Source organism: Schistocerca americana, chromosome 7 (assembly GCF_021461395.2).
Source record: "Schistocerca americana isolate TAMUIC-IGC-003095 chromosome 7, iqSchAmer2.1, whole genome shotgun sequence".
Taxonomy (NCBI): domain Eukaryota; kingdom Metazoa; phylum Arthropoda; class Insecta; order Orthoptera; family Acrididae; genus Schistocerca; species Schistocerca americana.
This window is the reverse complement of record NC_060125.1, coordinates 230,464,938-230,486,037: the sequence shown is the minus strand read 5'-3', so window position 1 is coordinate 230,486,037 and position 21,100 is coordinate 230,464,938. Positions and strand designations below refer to the sequence as shown.

Sequence of the window (21,100 nt, the reverse complement as noted above, 5' to 3'; positions counted from 1 at the left end):
TTCCACAATACAGCTAACAGATAATGATGCTGAGAGCAATGGTAACATCTATCTCTTTGTTAAAATGATAAAGGAAAAATTAGTAATTTTCAACGCAAATTTTTACATAATTTTCAACTGAAATTTTTAAATTGCATAAGTGGTGTCACTTTGAAAAATGTGGGAATGTAAGAAAATAATGACATGTAGAAGAAATGGCACATCAGGTACCAATCCGAACAGAACCAGCACATTCTTAAGACACCTGAGAATAGGTTGTACATAAAGTGCTTCCCCAAGGAAGGAGACATTTGTAAGACCATAATGTCAATGAAGTGAACAACGACAGCAGTTTTAAAATGAGAATTTCCACAATACAGCTAACAGATAATGATGCTGAGAGCAATGGTAACATCTATGGCTGGTCATTCTGTCTGCAGTTCTGAAGTTTGTACAAGCAGTATATAGCAACACAATTTACATAATGTAAGATGACAATCACCAAGGAGTTCCCAAATAGTAGCATTTGTTCTAAAAAGGAAATGCTATTATGAAGATGCTTGATTAATATCGAGAGATCCAGTGGCTGAGATATTGCTTAAACAATCCCCTTCTCTTCTCATTACCATGAACAAATCATATTCCCATTAAGAAGCTCATACTTTCCATGGTACGCTTGGTCTTTTGAGGGTATATTTCTAATCAGTGACAGAACAGTACCTTCTTAACCAGTTGTTGAAACAGTAAGCACAGTTGTCAAAAGCTGAATCTCCAGCTTTCAGAAATTTTAAGTAGTTCATAGCAAAATATTATCATAAAAAGGGTAGTATAATAAAAGAACTGAACAACAGAAAATTCACTACAACCTCAAATTATGAAAGAAAGGAGGTATGCAAACTAATTCAGAAATAGCAATGGGCCAAAAAATATATTTTACTTCTGCAGACTTTATCACACCTCCAGCCACTGTACTCTTACCCTCACATTTCCACATATCTTATCTGTCCATTCTTTCCGATGAAAACCAAACTTAAAAACTGCAAAAGTTTTTCCAATTTCTGTGTGTCAGCCCTGCTCCAACAGTATCTGGTTTTGTTGCTGGTAAGTAGTTTTCATAACACACTTCGGTAAACTTTATCAAATTTCAATAAAATCAGCTCTCGACATACAAAGAATATAAACGTGTGTAACTTTCTTACCTGGAACAATGTCTGAGTGGGAGAAGGACCAAATGGATTCAGACTAGAGTGGTTAACCTGGCGCAGTGGGGAACCTAGGTCATTGAGATGAGACAACTGTTGTGTCAGTGCCATAGTGCCTCCCTCCGCCACAGTGACAATAACCCATATAACATCTGAAAGTAAATTTGCAATATTAGCCAAATGCATTTTTATGATACAGGAACTTCTAATGTGTGTAAAGTTAATTTTAAATTTCCTAGATCACAGTTTGCACAATTTCAACTCAAAAAGGTTGCAACGATACTTCAATATATGTAGGCTAACAGAAGATACAAAAGAAGTTTATTACAGAGCAATTTTTTTCCAAGTTGTTTGGTAGCTTTTTTCAGTTATAAATAGTTTAATCCAACACATTTTAGCATAAGTAACACAGTACCTATTAAATACCTAATCTTCAATCCATAACACTACTTGTTCCACAGAACTGTAGATATTTCTTTCGAAGTTGAATAATAATGGAAATATGTAAAATGAGGAAAAAAGCAATCACTCACCTGTAGCAGACGCTCACGCGAATTTGTGTGTGTGTGTGTGTGTGTGTGTGTGTGTGTGTGAGTGAGTGAGTGAGTGAGTGAGTGAGAGAGAGAGAGAGAGAGAGAGAGAGAGAGGGGGGGGGGGGGGGGGGCGCACACGGATGTTTGTAGTTTCTAATGGAAAAGAGCCAGAGCTCTGTGGCTAGTCAACAGTTATCTGTTGTGTGTGTATGCACCACATATTAGCCTGTGAGTGATTGCCTTGCTCTCACTTTACAGGAAGCTTAAGTTGAACATTAGATGTGACCTATTGTCCAAAAACTATTAAAGAGCAACAGCTTATTTATTGTTCCCCGTGGTAAAATGTTATTAGTGCACTTACTGTTACTTTCTTTTCTGGTTTTAATACAATTTATAGTACACATGCATGATGGGCAACAGTACATCATAAATTTTGCAACTATTTTACTTTGCTGTCCAGATACTATACCAGTTTCAACATTGTGGCTAGCACATTATGTACATCAACTATCCATAAATCATGTTACCTCTGTTCTGGTGTTTTCATGTTTTGACTGTTGTGCACTATGTTTCTGAGAAAGAAATAGAATTCTAAGTGAGAGTTTAAAAAGCTAGTTTTACTTGTTGGTATCACTGACTAAAGCTTCACAGAGTTCTTGCTGCATCAGATTTGTCAACGTCGAGATTTCATCTCATCAGAAATTTCAATAGGTCAGCTAAAGCATCTAATGGTTTATTCTGATCGCCTGATGACAAGAGATGAAATGGCTGAAAGCTTGAGACTGACAAATCTGACACTGCAAGAATTCCATGAAACTTTTATTCTGGCGAGGGTTTGCCTAGAAGAGAGTAGGAAATCGCCTAAAAAAATCAACAAGATAATCAGTGTAACAAACCAAAGGCTGTCAACCCTTTAACAGTGGGGGGCCAAAGTTGTGTATGTGCTCTGTGGCACAGTTGCAGTTAGGTGCTAGACCAGATCTCGCACTATTGCATTTGGTGCATTCAACTGCAGTGGAGGTTTGAGACTCGTGCTTCTTCATCACTTTTGTTTTTAGTAAAATGAAACGTGCCAGTGAAATCTTACCACATTATACAGTTTCTTGTAAACTCAATAGACAGCTTTTCAAACAAAGCTGAGCTGTAAAGAGCTGAATTGATACTCTCTTTTTGAGGATGCCACAAAGTATATCACAAATAATGTAACACCAGTAAATAAATTGATTAAGGCTTGCAGTATGGGAATTTATGAAATTACCACAGCTGTAAATGTGCTTACACGTATATTTAATAGGAAGCAATACATATGGGTGTAAATATTGTAAGTAAATACAAAATTTTAGTATCTGTCAAGACCCCAGAACAAAAGAGAAAGGGATAATATATTTGACTACATCAGAGCAATGTGACTGGTGCACCAACAGCACATCTGAAGGAAGAAAGGAAGATTCAGGTTTAATGCCCAATTGATACCGAGGCAATCAGAAATGCAGCACAAGCTCGGAACGTTTCAAGGATGGGAAATGAAATCTACTGGGTCCTTTCAAAGGGAATGTCCTCACATTTGACTGGAACAATTTGGGGAAACACAGAAAACTTAAATACAACTTCTAAGTGCTAACCACTGCGCCACCTCACTCAGTGGTAGCCCCCAAGGTGCCGTCAATACACACACTGTACCTGAGGCATACCAGGTGCAATCTACCACTGGTTCAGTCTCGCGAGTTCTGTGTGTGAAGCTACACAAATCGCTGAACTCATTTTTTGCACAGTAATATTTGGAATATTCATTGACCTAATACAGGAAAGTGCCTTATCACAAAATTTTCAGTTCCAAAGTTAAATCTTTACTCTTCTTTAATTACAGTTTCAATAAATAAAAATACACAACACACTTATAACAGTAAATGCATCACAGATGGTGCGCTGGAACAGTGGCACTGCTGTACTCTGCTGTCCACCTCTGTTAACTATTACTGAATGAAAGAATATTTTCCACTCAGAAGTTACACCCAGCCTTGGCTGATCTACTAAGGTTCATGGAATGATTGTTATGGACTGCTCTGAAGGAATGGATATGTTACAAGCATCTGCGTAGCACACTCGCCATACAGAGTTATCTATGTGTATAACAAGGACAAGACAGAACTGGTATTGATTTGTTTAAAATTACTGAAATTTTAACAGCAAGAAGAAAAGCAATGTTATGATGACTAGTTATCTCTTTGGTACAAAAAATGATATGTAAGGTGAAGACACTTTATTTTGTTGGTGAATCCTATCTTATTAAAAATGTAACACAGTCCAGTATGAAAGGTACTGTCTTAATATATATGTCTCAGTAACAAAAGACAAGATATGGTCATGAATAGAACAGTGAACCTGGAATGTGTAGAATAAACCTCTTTTATTTCCATCTATGATGACAAACACCCCCCCTCCCCCACCCCCCATGAACCTTGCCATTGGTGGGGAGGCTTGCGTGCCTCAGCGATACAGATAGCCATACTGTAGGTGCAACCACAACGGAGGGGTATCTGTTGAGATGCCAGACAAATGCGTGGTTCCTGAGGAGGGGCAGCAGCCTGTTCAGTAGTTGCAGGGGCAACAGTCTGGATGATTGACTGATCTGGCCTTGTAACACTAACCAAAACAGCTGTGCTGGTACTGCGAATGGCTGAAAGCAAGGGGAAACTACAGCATTAATTTTCCCCGAGGGCATGCAGCTTTACTGTATGGTTAAATGATGATGGCGTCCTCTTGGGCAAAATATTCCGGAGGTAAAATAGGCCCCCATTCGGATCTCGAGGGAGGGGGGGGGGGGGGGACACTACTCAAGTGGACGTTGTTATCAGGAGAAAGAAAACTGGCGTTCTACGGATCTGGGCGTGGAATGTCAGATCCCTTAATACGGCAGGTAGGTTAGAAAATTTAAAAAGGGAAATGGATAGGTTAAAGTTAGATATAGTGTGAATAGTGAAGTTCGGTGGCAGGAGGAACAGAACTTTTGGTCAGGTGAATACAGGGTTATAAATACAAAATCAAATAGTGGTAATGCAGGAGTAGGTTTAATAATGGATAAAAATAGGAGTGCGGGTAAGCTACTACAAACAGCATAGTGAATGCATTATTGTGGCCAAGATAGACATGAAGCCCACGCCTACTACAGTAGTACAAGTTTATATGCCAACTAGCTCTGCAGATGACGAAGAAATTGAAAAAATGTATGATGAAATAAAAGAAATTATTTAGGTAGTGAAGGGAGACTAAAATTTAATAGTCATGGGTGACTGGAATTCAGTAGTAGGAAAAGGGAGAGAAGGAAACATAGTAGGTGAATATGGAATGGGGTTAAGGAATGAAGAGAAAGCCGCCTGGTAGAATTTCGCACAGAGCACAACTTAAACATAGCAAACACTTGGTTCAAGAGTCATAAAAGAAGGCTGTATACATGGAAGAACCCTAGAGATTCTGACAGGTTTCAGATAGATTATATAATGGTAAGACAGAGATTTAGGAACCAGGTTTTAAATTGTAAGACATTTACAGGGGTAGATGTGGACTCTGACCACAATCTATTGGTTATGAACTGTAGATTAAAACTGAAGAAACTGCAAAAAGGTGGGAATTTAAGGAGATGGGACCTCGATAAACTGACTAAGCCAGAGGTTGTACAGAGTTTCAGGGAGAGCATAAGGGAACAATTGACAGGAATGGGGGAAAGAAATACAGTAGAAGAAGAATGAGTAGCTTTGAGGGATAAAGTAGTGAAGGCAGCAGAGGATCAAATAGGTAAAAAGACGAGAACTAGTAAAAATCCTTGGGTAACAGAAGAAATATTGAATTTAATTGATGAAAGAAGAAAATATAAAACTGCAGTAAATGAAGCAGGCAAAAAGGAATACAAACGTCTCAAAAATGAGATAGACAGGAAGTGCAAAATGGCTAAGCAGCGATGGCTAGAGGACAAATGTAAGGATGTAGAGGCTTATCTCACTAGGGGTAAGATAGATACTGCCTACAGGAAAATTACAGAGACCTTTGAAGAAAAGAGAACCACTAGCATGAATATCAAGAGCTCAGATGGAAACCCAGTTCTAAGCAAAGAAGGGAAAGCAGAAAGGTGGAAGCAGTATATAGAGGGTCTATACAAGGGCAGTGTACTTGAGGACAATATTATGGAAATGAAAGAGGATGTAGATCAAGATGAAATAGGAGATATGATACTGCGTGAAGAGTTTGACAGAGCTCTGAAAGACCTGAGTCGAAACAAGGTCCCGGGAGTAGACAACATTGCATTAGAACTACTGACAGCCTTGGGAGAGCCAGTCCTGACAAAACTCTACGATCTGGTGAGCAAGATGTATGAGACAGGCGAAATACCCTCTGACTTCAAGAAGAATATAATAATTCCAATCCCAAAAAAGCAGGTGTTGACAGACATGAAAATTACCGTACTATCAGTTTAATAAGTCATGACTGCAAAATGCTAACTCGAATTCTATACAGACGAATGGAAAAACTAGTAGAAGCTGACCTCGGGGAAGATCAGTTTGGTTTCCGTACAAATACTGGAACACGTGAGGCAATACTGACCCTACGACTTATCTTAGAAGCTAGATTAATGAAAGGCAAACCTACGTTTCTGGCATTTGTAGACTCAGAGAAAGCTTTTGACAATGTTGACTGGAACACTCTCTTTCAAATTCTGAAGGTGGCATGGGTAAAATACAGGGAGCGAAAGGCTATTTACAATTTGTACAGAAACCAGATTGCCGTTATAAGAGTCGAGGGACATGAAAAGGGAAGCAGTGGTTGGGAAGGGAGTCAGACAGGGTTGTAGCCTTTCCCGGATGTTATTCAATCTGTATATTGAGCAAGCAGTGAAGGAAACAAAAGAAAAATTCGGTGTACGCATTAAAATCCATGGAGAAGAAATAAAAACTTTGAGGTTTGCTGATGACATTGTAATTCTGTCAGAGACAGCAAAGGACTTGGAAGAGCAGTTGAACGGAATGGATAATGTCTTGAAAGGAGGATATACACTCCTGGAAATGGAAATAAGAACACATTGACACCGGTGTGTCAGACCCACCATACTTGCTCCGGACACTGCGAGAGGGCTGTACAAGCAATGATCACACGCACGGCACAGCGGACACACCAGGAACCGCGGTGTTGGCCGTCGAATGGCGCTAGCTGCGCAGCATTTGTGCACCGCCGCCGTCAGTGTCAGCCAGTTTGCCGTGGCATACGGAGCTCCATCACAGTCTTTAACACTGGTAGCATGCCGCGACAGCGTGGACGTGAACCGTATGTGCAGTTGACGGACTTTGAGCGAGGGCGTATAGTGGGCATGCGGGAGGCCGGGTGGACGTACCGCCGAATTGCTCAACACGTGAGGCATGAGGTCTCCACAGTACATCGATGTTGTCGCCAGTGGTCGGCGGAAGGTGCACGTGCCCGTCGACCAGCGACCGGACCGCAGCGACGCACGGATGCACGCCAAGACCGTAGGATCCTACGCAGTGCCGTAGGGGACCGCACCGCCACTTCCCAGCAAATTAGGGACACTGTTGCTCCTGGGGTATCGGCGAGGACCATTCGCAACCGTCTCCATGAAGCTGGGCTATGGTCCCGCACACTGTTAGGCCGTCTTCCGCTCACGCCCCAACATCGTGCAGCCCGCCTCCAGTGGTGTCGCGACAGGCGTGAATGTAGGGACGAATGGAGACGTGTCGTCTTCAGCGATGAGAGTCGCTTCTGCCTTGGTGCCAATGATGGTCGTATGCGTGTTTGGCGCCGTGCAGGTGAGCGCCACAATCAGGACTGCATACGACCGAGGCACACAGGGCCAACACCCGGCATCGTGGTGTGGGGAGCGATCTCCTACACTGGCCGTACACCACTGGTGATCGTCGAGGGGACACTGAATAGTGCACGGTACATCCAAACCGTCATCGAACCCATCGTTCTACCATTCCTAGACCGGCAAGGGAACTTGCTGTTCCAACAGGACAATGCACGTCCGCATGTATCCCGTGCCACCCAACGTGCTCTAGAAGGTGTAAGTCAACTACCCTGGCCAGCAAGATCTCCGGATCCGTCCCCCATTGAGCATGTTTGGGACTGGATGAAGCGTCGTGTCACGCGGTCTGCACGTCCAGCACGAACGCTGGTCCAACTGAGGCGCCAGGTGGAAATGGCATGGCAAGCCGTTCCACAGGACTACATCCAGCATCTCTACGATCGTCTCCATGGGAGAATAGCAGCCTGCATTGCTGCGAAAGGTGGATATACACTGTACTAGTGCCGACATTGTGCATGCTCTGTTGCCTGTGTCTATGTGCCTGTGGTTCTGTCAGTGTGATCATGTGATGTATCTGACCCCAGGAATGTGTCAATAAAGTTTCCCCTTCCTGGGACAATGAATTCACGGTGTTATTTCAATTTCCAGGAGTGTAAGATGGACATCAACAAAAGCAAAACGAGAATAATGGAATGTAGTTGAATTAAGCCGGGTGATGCTGAGGGAATTATAATTAGGAAATGAGACACTTAAAGTAATAAATGAGTTTTGCTATTTGGGGAGCAAAATAACTGATGATGGTCAAAGTAGAGAGGATATAAAATGTAGACTGGCAATGGCAAGGAAAGTGTTTCTGAAGAAGAGAAATTTGTTAACATCGAGTGTAGATTTAAATGTCAGGAAGTTGTTTCTGAAAGTATTTGTATGGAGTGTGGCCATGTATGGAAGTGAAACGTGGATGATAAATAGTTTGGACAAGAAGAGAAAAGAAGCTTTTGAAATGTGGTGCTACAGAAGAATGCTGAGAATTAGATGGGTAGATCACATAACTAATGAGGAGGTATTGAATTGGATTGGGGAGAAGAGAAGTTTGTGGCACAACTTTACTAGAAGAAGGGATCGGTTGGTAGGACATGTTCTGAGGCATCAAGGGATCACCAATTTAGTATTGGAGGCCAGTGTGGAGGGTAAAAATCGTAGAGGGAGACCAAGAGATGAATACACTAAGCAGATTCAGAAGGATGTAGGTTGCAGTAGGTACTGGGAGATGAAGAAGCTTGCATAGGATAGAGTAGCATGGAGAGCTGCATCAAACCAGTCTCAGGACTGAAGACCACAACAACATCAACAACTACTACAACAACAACAACAACATGATCACAAAATTGCTAGTACCTTAGACTACCAGTTTCAGTCAGTGGTGACAGTCGTCAGATCTATTGGAAAACTTACCCTAATACAATGTCACAATGTTTTCATTGTATTCGGACATGTAGAGTATGGAAAAGTCACACAGAACACTGGGTCTGGTAAGTTCCTGAACCGGGGTTCTGGGTGGCTTTTCCAAAGTCTCCCCTTTTCCTCAACCTCACCAATCCTTTTCCTTCACCCCCCTTCCTTCCCCTTCAAACCCTTTTGCCAGAAGATGGAGCTACTGTCTCTGAAAGCCATGATATGTAATATCAATTACATGTGTTTTTCCTTGGTGAGAAAATTCTTTTATCTGTCCAGTTACGTTATATTTTCAAAAATTGATTATTTTCATTTCTGACATTAATAGAAGTAACAACAATGATGAATAAATACAGAGTTCTGAAGACCGATATTGATTGTAATATGCAGCAGAGCCAATGGCTGGCCTCGCAAGTAAGTAGCCCGTCAGGTTGGGGAGGAGACAAGCCAGCAAGGTATGCCAAGGCTGGTTAGGTGGAATCCATCCAGCTGTTCACTCTGGTGAGCCACATGCACTGTTCTGTGTACCACACAAGCCAGGCTGCAATGCACAGGCTGGGCAGCATGAGATTTGCATCATGTGTTGGATCTTTTGAGGAGACTGTGGGAAACCACTTTAATTTTGTAGAAATTTGTAATTCTAGTAAGCCTGTACATCTTACAGGTTATGGCTATCACATCCACCAACAGGTGATCCCCCCATCTTTTGTACTTAGTTCCTGTCATTGTAAGTTGCAATGGTTTGTCAGATATATTATACCACATTGAGCAGCACATAGGTTGCATGAACAGGTGCAGGAAAGATGAGGACTAGAAAGTATTCTAAAAAAAATCCTCTGTGGTGTGTGGTGGTGGTGGTGGTGGTGATATGTGGGCTACGGTTTACTTTATGGTGCATATCAACAGAGAAGAAACTACATGAGAGGGCAGGTGCTGAACCAGTGTTAAAGGCTGAGACTGAACACAATTCACTGGGTCACAATACTTATTTTGTTTCTAATGAGCAGGTGTTATACTGTGCTTCAGATGGTTCACTTAAAATGAATTCTTTCCAAGAATTGTGATTAAAATGAAATCTTTCCAAGGATTGTGACACACACAGTCACGGTTTCACAGCATCCAATGAAGAGGAGGACTGCAGACATGCTTAGAGTAACTAGTCAGGATTTTGTGTGCACCTAGGCAAAGAAGCTAATGAAGATTTAACTGCCCATGGTTCCCAATAACAGCATAATGCACTATATAACAGAACTGTGTACTCCATGCTTTTGAAAGAAAGGAAGATCGAGGTTACCTCCCGTGAACAACAAAGTCATTGGAAATGGTGCAATGAAGAAGCAAATAACTTTTAAAAGGAACTATCGTGGCACTAGCCTGAAGTGATTTAGGGTAAGCACAGAAAACCAAAATCAGAATGGCATGACAGGTATTTCAACCACCATCCTCCCCCATACGAATCCAGTGTTTCATTGTTGTGATATCACACTTCGCCTCATGCTTTTGAAACATTCCTCATGGAATGGTTGCACAATGTAGCTTCTGCCAGTGGTACCATATTAGTTACATGTTACATAGATCATACCTTTATCAAGGTACTGTAGAACAAGTTAGTTTACAGTATATGTATACATATGTGTTAACATTAATGATCAGGCTTAAATATTAAACCACAGAACACAAAAGCTGTTTTAAGGGCTAATGAAATTAACTCAAGTGAAAGGTGCAACATTAGAATCTTTTCTGAGACAGAACAATGTATGTAATTGTAAAATATTGTGATATTTGAAAATATCAGCTCATGGTGCAGCAGAAGTAAAATCATTTTCTTAGAGCAGATTCACATTTTTCCTTGCCCGAATGTCATCCAGTGTTAAACCCAGCAACAAAGAATAGTATCTACAGTTTCTCTGGTACCATCTTTCCCATGTGACAAGCTCCTTTCCCTCCACTGCTGGTATTCATGGTAAACACATCATACCAATACCAATTTGTTACATATTTACACGACATTCAGCCTCATAAATCACTTCATTTATCTGAATCACTCAACGGTAAGATTTTCTGTACCACCTTGGACGAGAGAGGAGAAAAGAGAGAGAGAGAGAGAAGAGAGAGAGAGAGAGAGAGAGAGAGAGAGAGAATTCAACAACTAGGTGACACCCAATGCTCCACCTCAATCCATTAGTTTGGCATATGCATAGTCAACAAAATAACAATGGAAAATCCAGAATGAAATCTAACAATATTATGAAAAGGAAAGCTGCCACTCGCCATATAGCAGAGATGCTGCGTCGCAGGTAGGCACAACAAACAGACTGTCACAAATTAGGTTTTGGACAGTATGGCCTTCGTCAAAAATAGACACACACACACACACACACACACACACACACACACACACACACACACACACACACACACACACACGACTGCAGTCTCTGGCACACTTCAGCCACACTTCAGTTGACAGACACTGCAGTCTGTGTGTGTGTGTGTGTGTGTGTGTGTGTGTGTGTGTGTGGTCTATTTTTGATGAAGGCCATACTGTCCAAAAGCTAATTTGTGATAGTCTGTTTGTTGTGCTTATCTGCGACTCAGCATCTCCAGTATAAGGTGACTTGCAACTTTCCTTTTCACAACAAAATAACAAATTTCATGTATGCATATTGCTATGAAACATAAAGCTACACTATCATTAAGAAATGGATGACCTATTTGGGAAATAGGAAAAGCAAAATAATAAGTACCAACTACCCCATCTAAAGAAAAAAAGTAGAGAAAAAATTCAAACAACGGAGAGGAGCACAAAATAAACTATTCTAACATTTTAACCTACTTTTCTTTGTTTTGAAAGAACTAATTTTAGGTTCTAGCAAATTGGTACTAATGATTCTAGCCTCAGATCAAGTAAACACTTCAGAACAGCTACAGAAATAACACACAGTTTTAAAATTTTTAAAATTATAGTGTGATGACTGGTTATTACTACTGCTACAACCACATATAATTCATTTAGAGAGTATGTAAAATAAGGAAAAGGCAACCACTCACTTATAGCAGACTGATGTTTGGAGCATAGAAATATGTAACAGCAAAGAGTATTCACACAGATTTTGAACTCTCGCTCTTTTAATAGAGAAAGTACACACTACCACACAGCACCCAAATGCGGTTTTGTACTGTTCCCTCCAGGAATAAATATCATTGTTATTCATTCACAGAGTAGAAATACCCAGTGATTACTAATACCTTCAGAGCTAAATTAACTGTTAACACCAAAAACAGTTATCAAAATGTAAGTCAGTTCTTAGAGCACAAACATGACATAATGAAAAGCGATACACTCTTGCCGTTATCTGTCCCAAGAACCATTTTTCACTGCTGGTTGTGGTTGGAACTACAATTCACATGTGGAATTCCAAGTGCAACTAGACATTTTTCATTTATTCAAAGCATTATCTTAGGACCAATATGAAGTCAAAGCCTTGAAAGTTGTGACTATGAAACCAGTTTTATGTGTAAGGAGCATTATACTCACAGTATTTCAATATAATGATATTTTTAGCAAAAAAATTTAGGATTTAATGTATAATCTACAAAATAGTCATTAGAGACTTAACTCTCAGAACAGACATGGATGGGGAGGGAAGTTGGCCACATCCATTTAATTTTAACAGTCCTGGAATTTGAGTTAAGCTTTTTGAGGAAATCACAGAAAATCTAAGTCTGGATGGCCAGAAAAGGAACTGAAACCCAGTCCACAGTTTAAAGTCCCATGCACTACTATTGAGCAATCTTGCTTAGTCAATACAATTAATACAGTTGAATGAAAATTTAATGAGAGCTGAGTAAGCAATTGCTTGTGTGACTACATAAACTTTCCTCCATATTAACTGATTATATTCTTGTTGGATCCATAGCCGGATCACAAAGTCATGTTGATAGTTACACGATCGAGCTGTATACCCAACACGAATATCATAAATCAGCTGTTCATCATTTACAATAACACACTCAAATTTTTCTCTACACCTGTGTGTCATAATACTCTATTTCTGTTGAGAAAATAGACATTTTTATCAAAAATTGGTATGTAATAGAGCTTATGTCAAAACAAAAAAAAAAGAAACTGATGTGGTCTCAAACTTATATGGCAACAATTTTTTCAAATCTACACACCGGACTTGGGAGGAGAAAAATGGTGTAAGCCTGTATGAGCTTGAGTGGAATGTACGGTACATCACCTTACCATCGCCAAAAACTACAAAGAATGATTCACAATGCTAAGGATACAAAGCTTAAGCCTAAACTAAAATGTCAGTAAGTAAAATGCCAAATAGCTAGTAAGACACAATAAAAACCAAAGAATGAGATGTTTGAAACAAAAAGCAGAAAAGAAGAAGGGAAAAAAAAAGCGAAAAGAAAACTGCCTTCAGTGTGTGTAAGTGCATGATGAAGTAAGGGTTAATTAAAGAAACATTACATAATTACTCTGGAGAGGAAACTTAATTAATCCATTTGTCTACATTATTGATAACTGAACAGTATCATTGATTTCAAAGAATGCAAGTGTTTCATATGAAAAATGTTGCAACTTTCTTTACTATGCCCCTCTTTACAACACATTTTTGTGCATGTGCTCCACCAAAAATGACACACTGTGAAAATACATGTAGCTTCTTAGCATCCCAGTACACTTCAATTCCAGTACCACTATACTAGGAGGAGTCAATAAAGAATGAGAATGCAAAAGCTTTTCTTTGTTTTTCTTACTTTGTAATTACTTTAGACAAGAGTGCATACTGCCATGCTCTTCTTCAAAGCACTCACCTTAAATAAAATCTGTGTGTCCCAAAACATCTGCTAATATGGACAGATGTTAAGGAAGCCAGGCAGCCATCTCGACACCACCTTCAATTCAGAGTTAATTCTGTGTTCTTCATAATACCTTGTGACAATTCACTATACCTCTCCATTTATTTATGATTTCAGGCAAAGTGGAACTAAAAGCTCTGCTCAGCACCGGAGGGTGCAAGTACAGAAGATTTAAGTTTCATGTTCCGTTAATGTTGAGGCCATAAGACACAGCAAAGGTCTGAATTGAGAAAAGAATGGATGAGAATAGCACTTCCTTGCGGCCTATTCAAAAGAACCATCCCAAAATTTGCCAAAAGTAATTTAGTGAAACAGCATTTGTAGCCTAAACATGGGTGGCCATACAAGATTTTCAACCCCCAACCCTCCTGCTAACCAGTTCAGTCTTTCAACCAGTGTTCCTTCTAGTCAAAAACTGGCCATGTGACAATGTACATCACTGCTATATCACTGTCTATGCCAGCTGTTACATAGGAGTTGGAGACAAGGTGGCTTCTTTAAGATAAATCACTATATGGTAATTACAACAAGAAATGACAATTACCCTACTACCTTTACCACCGTGTGAATGACCTCATCCTTCTTTCATACAAGGCAACCTACTGATTACTGAACTGTGCATGTATTCACACTTTTGACGTCACAAAGTTGAAACCAGCTTTCATCATCAGTACTGATAAATTGAATTAGGTTTCTCCGTACTCAAGACATCTTTAAAACTCCTGACAACCACAATATTCGCCTCTTTTCAACTTGGGCAAATGATACCAGTTTTGTGTGCATACGCCCTTCACGTGCAAGTAGTAATAGAGAATAGTGAATGCATTACTATCATAAATGTTCAACTTTCTGCTGATGTACTCATTATTATCCAGCAATTTTTGCTTACAATGATGGCAGCCATGCTGATCACATGACCTGGTAGTAAAATCACCTCGATGCTCCGTTTGGAGTTTAATGGGCTTCCTGCGCCACTGAAATGTAGTTGGTTGGGGGGAGGAACATCTCCACCATGTGCTCTTGCAACATTTTACAAGCTTCCATGTTGATTTCTGCAGATGGAAGCAAAATTTCAAAAGTTGCATACTGCATATTGAGAACCGATGTCATTATTCAGAGGCAACTGTTTACCTGTCACGTTTTGCTCTGGAACTGTTGTCAGGTGCACACAAATTCAATTTTTTCTCATTTTTATATTGCCAACTCGAAAGACTCATCCTCCTCACAAAACACTGTCTCACCATTGCACGTATGCTGTATAAGAAAAAAGAAAAGTCATTCTCATTCTTTATTGATTTGTCCTCACATTATGAACAAAAGCTCTAACCTCATTATGCATAAGCACTTTCAATAAACCAATTAAAATCAAACCAAAATGTACACAACATAAGTACAAAAATTATAAAAATTATCAACAGACTTTGACACAGAGTATACCATACGTTCCAACTTGCACAACAAAGGACATTATTTCAGACCATGAGATTTTAAAGTGAATCTCTAAACATTTCCATGAAGATTGCCCTGTTTTTGTTAGAATACACGCAATGTAACCAGCAATTTGTTTTTCACACTTTTTGTGTAGATCTGAAATGAAATTCTGATGGAATAATGCTCCAAAAAACATAAAATAAAATGCTTCTATGCTAAGTAAAAGCCTTCCTTTCAACACGCAATGATAGCCTTTATCATCAAATTTGACCATGTTCCTTGCATACTACCTTTGCCTTTAAGTGTCATTCTCCATTAATACGTTGACTGCTGCAAGGTTGCTGGCTAACACAACAGATGTTCACACCTGATACCATGTTCCAACATAGGCCACATGCTTCAATACAATTCATACAGTATATAGTGCAGTACTGCACATTGATTGGTATTTTTCGATTGAAATAATATCGATGTTCAGGAAATCATGTACAATATCTTGTTCAATGTTTTGAATTTTGTTTTTGCAACTTTACACATTATCCAAACATACACTGCACCAAACAAAGTCAAGCATATGGCCACCGGCGGGCACAGGACATCAGGAGTGAACTAATGCAGTTACCACTGGCAGCCTTGTAACAGTCAACCTGTTAACACATATTTTCTCAACTAAACTGACATTGTACAACACCTAGAATAGATTTCAGAAAATCTAATTCACAACTATCAGACACCAATCTGAATGCCACGACTGCTCTGGAATGAAGTCACTAGGGCCTAACTCAATCATTTATTTCCTTCCTCAGTATTCTATTTAACAGTTAAATTATTAGAGCTTATATCACAACTATATCCCTATTAAAGGATTATCCCCATAATAAGATTTAGTAAAATTGTTTGTTTTTTCACGAGAAGGGAATATTTCTCAAAATATACTACTGACATAATGATGTATGATGCCTTTTGTTTTCTCATAATCTGCTAGACATCAACAATAGTCCTCTTGACTATGTAGATCATGCATAAGGCTGGAAGAATTTGATTAAACAAGATACATTTCACATCTGAAACTGAATAAATTTCAATCCAATTCAATAAATTTACTTTATAAATAGCTGTCACATAACTGGCCAAGTTGAGGAAAATTAGCTTCCAAGCAGTCAACGCAATTATTCATTTTGATTCTGAATGTTTACCAAATGCTGATGCGCAAGGAACTGAGATAGTATGAAACCTAATACATTACAGTTGCAAGATATTACATCTTAAATGTCAACTACATACCTCCAAAGTAGCAACCTGCTGGTGTAACCATTCGCCACTTGCTCTCATACATCCCTGTTTGTTCAGGACTAACCATTTCAAGAGATATATCAAGTGTACATCCTGGTGCAATTGGTGCTACTGCAAGCCTTTCCGGAGCACAGAGCCTGTCACCACCACTGAACCGAAGTGAACATCCATCTGGCCACATCTCAGTACCAGTGTTCTGAACCCTCCACGATTTTGTGAACCTAGAACAGCAATGCTAGTTATTTCGACAGCAACATGTGTAATTTAGTGGGAGAATAACACAAACTATACTTACTTCGTCAACGGTGGTATACTTTCCCCTTCTCCAACTGTCACATCCCGTACTAGGGACATTGACGGAAGCTTGTATGGTGACTCAAAATCGAAGTACGAGCAAACTGCTTCCTGGAGATTCCTGACACACAAAAGTTTTAGTTATGGACAATGTTCCCTCAAAACATTTATTATGCAACATTTTATATTTGACTGTGACATTCCAACAAAGATACACTGAATGTCAATTTGGGCACTGTTCTGATGAATAATGAATTTTTTCTGGAGATATATGTAGGTCATTATTTTACACATAATGCACAGTGTCTGACAGATACAGTACACTGGTGCATACCCGTTTTCAACATTAGCTTTCGTTATTTGGACGAGAATGTGTTAATAGTAATAAGTCATAATTGTTCTTAAATTACCGAGATATAATTTCTACCCGCAGAAAACATCACTAAGATACTGTTTGTAAACAAGGTACCTACGCGTCATCCATGCACTGAAGGCCGAAAGCAAACGCGTCATTCTAACATGCTTTGCCTTTCCTTTAATACAATTATTTTTTTGCCTCATAAATGGCCAGAAAACTTTACTAATGACGTAATAAAATGGCAATAACGGGCTATAGGAACCATTTGTAAATATGGGCTACATAACCCCAAAACAATTGTATAAGTAGAAAAAATTCTACTATTTGTATGGAAAGGAGGCACAAATATTGCTCCCAAGGGTAAATCACAAGGAAAGAGGTCTTTTTTTCAGTATTTATTATTGTAAGATTGAAATTTATAGTAATGCATTTAGAATCCTCTGACAGCTAGTATGTCGTCCGAGGAAACACATACCAATTATTCATTTCCAAAAAGAAAACTGCTGCTGTTTCATTCAAATTTCCTATCAACGACTGTAGCTGTTTAACTAATTCATCGCGATCTGTTGTTCCCATACAGCTGAATTGCTGCAGGAGCGTTTGATCTATATCGCTGTCAACATCCATTTTCGCCGTTCATGAATTACAGATTCACCAAGTAAAGTGAACTAATTATCTTCGGAAGCACCGACCCAAACTAATCCACTCTACTGACCAAACCACCACATCAATGAATTTGCAAATCTTTTGTCGTTTAATCTCTCTGCACTCCTGGAAGGCCTCGAAACTAAATTACTCCGTGTGACGTCACGTCACGTGACCCAAGCTGTGTTGCGTAGAAAACGTCATCTGCTGCATTTTCAAGTTAGTGCAAGGCACAGACACGCGCGGAGGTGGTCGAAAATTGAATCGGGGTACGCGACGGTCATTTCTGGGCTTCTCATATACTTTGATAAGTTGAAAAATTTGCTACACATACATGGACATCGTATATTGTGAGTGCGTTTGTGAAAAGAATTTGAATATGTGCTGCTAATAGATTACTCATATTTAAAGAAAGAAAACAAAGTTACTGAATGCAACCGCTTCATATGTTTCACATAAACATTATAGATATGCTTTTAGCTGATTCAGTGAATGAATCAAAAGGATATATTTGTTTGTACTGCGTTTTCTGATATAAGCGGAGCAATTATTACACCATGGTTGAGCATTTAGGTTGGAGAAGTAAAAGAAAACTTATAGAAGACATTCACGTTCTGACGGTGAATGACATGCCAAACATCGGAGCAAAACGCACTGCATTATCTTTCGACTGTAGAGGCGTCGCCAAAAATAATGATCAAAAAACTCGTTTAGATTTAATCGTGATCGATGGAACATGGGAAGCCGGCAATACAGTATCAATTGCATCTGATATGCAAGAGATAGATTTGCAATATTTGCAAGCGGACAAAAATTGTTTCTGGATAGATAGTGATAATGTAGTAACAATTTCTGAAACTAGTCAGGTTGAGAAAGAAGAAGAAATCATCGAAACAGATGCCAATAGCTCAACTGATTCAGGAAGCGCAGCGCCGGCTGCTACCGCCGACAGAAGTCCTCAGCCTGGCGATACAGACGGTGATTTGTCGTGGCTTCTGAATTTCAATGTGAATTCGCTGTTCAATACAAATGGCTCCATTAATGGCCAATGCAATCGTCCAGCTAATAGTGGTAAGTTTCCATTAGATTAGTTCTAAAGTTGCTGTTCATTCAACAGTTGCATATAAATTGCACCGCTTTTCACGTTGGTAGCTGGTCGCTCGATTTAAAAACATGAGACGTTGTGTAGCTGCACGTATACACGTGGTAATTGTAGTCCGTAGTGCACTAAAGAGCTTTGTGAAAATTAATGTAATCGCACTGTTTTATTGAGCACAGACAACGAACTGATGTCTTGATAAAACTTGAGAATCACGGATAAGAAATTGTAGAGGCATGATATAGTTTATTTTCAAACAGCTTGTGACGTTTTAACGAATTAATTGAAAAATATTATAGAGGACAGATCCGACACGAGATAAAATATGTCTGTCACAAAACTGAAATATCCTATCGAGATATATCCTCAAGGTACAAAACTATTGTGCCTTCACGATGAATAAACAGTTGTTATTCGTGTGGAAGAAGTGCGCTTATCTAGAGCTATAAATATTTTTGTTGTCTGCTTTCAAATATTCTATTCTATCTTCTCTGAGAAGCAATGAAGTATAACTTTGCTCTTTGAATATAGAAGAATGTGTTTCGTGTAGATTCACGTGTCTGTACAGAATTCTATTGGCAGGCCCAATTATCTGAACGCAAAAATAAGCGTTTGCCTGGACGCTAAAAGTTTCTTGGCGAAAACGATTTTTCTAGAAATTATAAATTTCTTTCTTTCGTAAACGAGACTTATATTAAGCGAACTCCTTTTAATAATATTTAAATGTTAGCTGTAGACCGAATCCATTCTTTCTGTTTGCAACGAGTTTTTTTTCTAGTACGTAGTTTTCCATTGCCCACCTTACATTCCGCCCTCTCTTCGCGCTATAAGAGATTTGTTTTCCTTTTTTGTATACAGTCTTAATATTAAGACTTGAATATACAGCTCTTTTCCCTATTTTTCTGATGCGTTATATCTTGCATCAGTGTAATCTGCGTATTCATGCAATGACAACACAATCCATTTGAATCTTGAAATTACAACTTCCCTACATGTTATTTCCATTTCATTTGTTGTCTTTGGACGCGGTATCAGTAGACTCACCTACATGACGAAGTATGAGAGTGATCCCGCACCTTACAGTATTGGTAAAGTAGACCCAGTTTGCATTTCCAATATTTTCTGCTCAGTATGTACGGCAGTAACTAATCGGTATAAAAAAAAATCCTGGCTTCTAATCTCGACACCGCCAGAAGTCGGGTGACGAATGGCAACAATATCGCTAGGGCGATGTACTACGTGAAACTAGAGTTTTTAATTAGTCTTAAGGATGTCACTCCTGTATATCTTACAGACTTTACTTAGAACAAAAGAATTCATTTTCTCTCTTCGTTTCTTTCTATCATCTGTAATTTTCGTCACAGTGACTCATCTCCATTAGCTTTTATCAACTTCTGTCATGCCTAATGCAAATTCCACATCAAATGTGTATTCGTGATGTGTATTCCGCGTGTTTTGTATTTAATATCAAAAAGTGTGATTATAGACAGTTTTTTACGTCGTTTGTAGCTCTGTGTCAAATACTGAATAGGTTGCAGTGTCTTGCTTTTATAAATGGGCGGATGGCTCAGTTTATTTTCTATCTTGGAAAAGTTATAATTTAATATCAAATTCAAATTAAACCAAGTTAGATCTAAATTATTATTAACTGCAATTTATTGTTTCTAATGTAAGATGTACCAAAGAACAACATTTGCTGTTGTTTATTGGCAGAAAGTATTGTTTCTTGATGTTGGTAAACGTGGTGAGCTGTTAGCATACTGTGAGAGCACAAGTGTCATACGCGTTTCCACTTAATCAGGCGTAACTGTTTCCAAATCGAAGTTTGTGTAAGGGAACGTGATTTACTTATTGCAGGAGGTTTCAGACTGTCATATAATGAGGTACCTGCAATCAGTAATCAAAATTAACAAAAAACGACGGGAAATGCAGGCAGAATGTCCTGCCTGGCGGGAGCGCTCATAACAATCGTGAGGATTCGGTAATCTCTGTTTTAATAAGAGCAGCTGCTAAGCAGAAGTGCACACAACCCAAAGGAAGAAGATTAATGTCTCTTCTGAAATCTTACACGCGTTAAGAAGTATCGGAAAATGATAGTGACATCCGGCGATTCCCGAAGTTGCTAAATCA

General features: G+C 39.3%; 2 protein-coding genes across 3 annotated transcripts in view; one reads left to right on the top strand and one right to left on the bottom strand.

The window, feature by feature from the left end:
• LOC124621845 (protein ILRUN) overlaps positions 1–18,031 on the bottom strand; it is a 42,898-nt gene extending 24,867 nt beyond the window's left edge. The window contains exons 1-4 of the mRNA XM_047147290.1: positions 17,702–18,031; positions 16,870–16,989; positions 16,566–16,795; positions 1,179–1,333 (exon numbers count right to left, since the gene is read on the bottom strand). Of these exons, the coding sequence (XP_047003246.1) occupies positions 1,179–1,333; positions 16,566–16,795; positions 16,870–16,989; positions 17,702–17,853 (657 nt within the window). The 5' untranslated portion in view covers positions 17,854–18,031. The remainder of the gene's footprint in view (positions 1–1,178; positions 1,334–16,565; positions 16,796–16,869; positions 16,990–17,701) is intronic.
• An 86-nt stretch (positions 18,032–18,117) lies between these two features.
• The window catches only part of LOC124622488 (fork head protein homolog 2-like), a 263,942-nt gene continuing 260,959 nt past the window's right edge, over positions 18,118–21,100 (top strand). The window contains exon 1 of one of the 2 annotated variants that reach the window (XM_047148202.1): positions 18,118–18,221. In XM_047148202.1, coding sequence (XP_047004158.1) covers positions 18,206–18,221 — 16 coding nt within the window. In that variant the 5' untranslated portion in view covers positions 18,118–18,205. Of the gene's footprint in view, positions 18,943–21,100 lie in introns of both variants that reach the window. The other variant, XM_047148201.1, reaches the window with a different exon arrangement.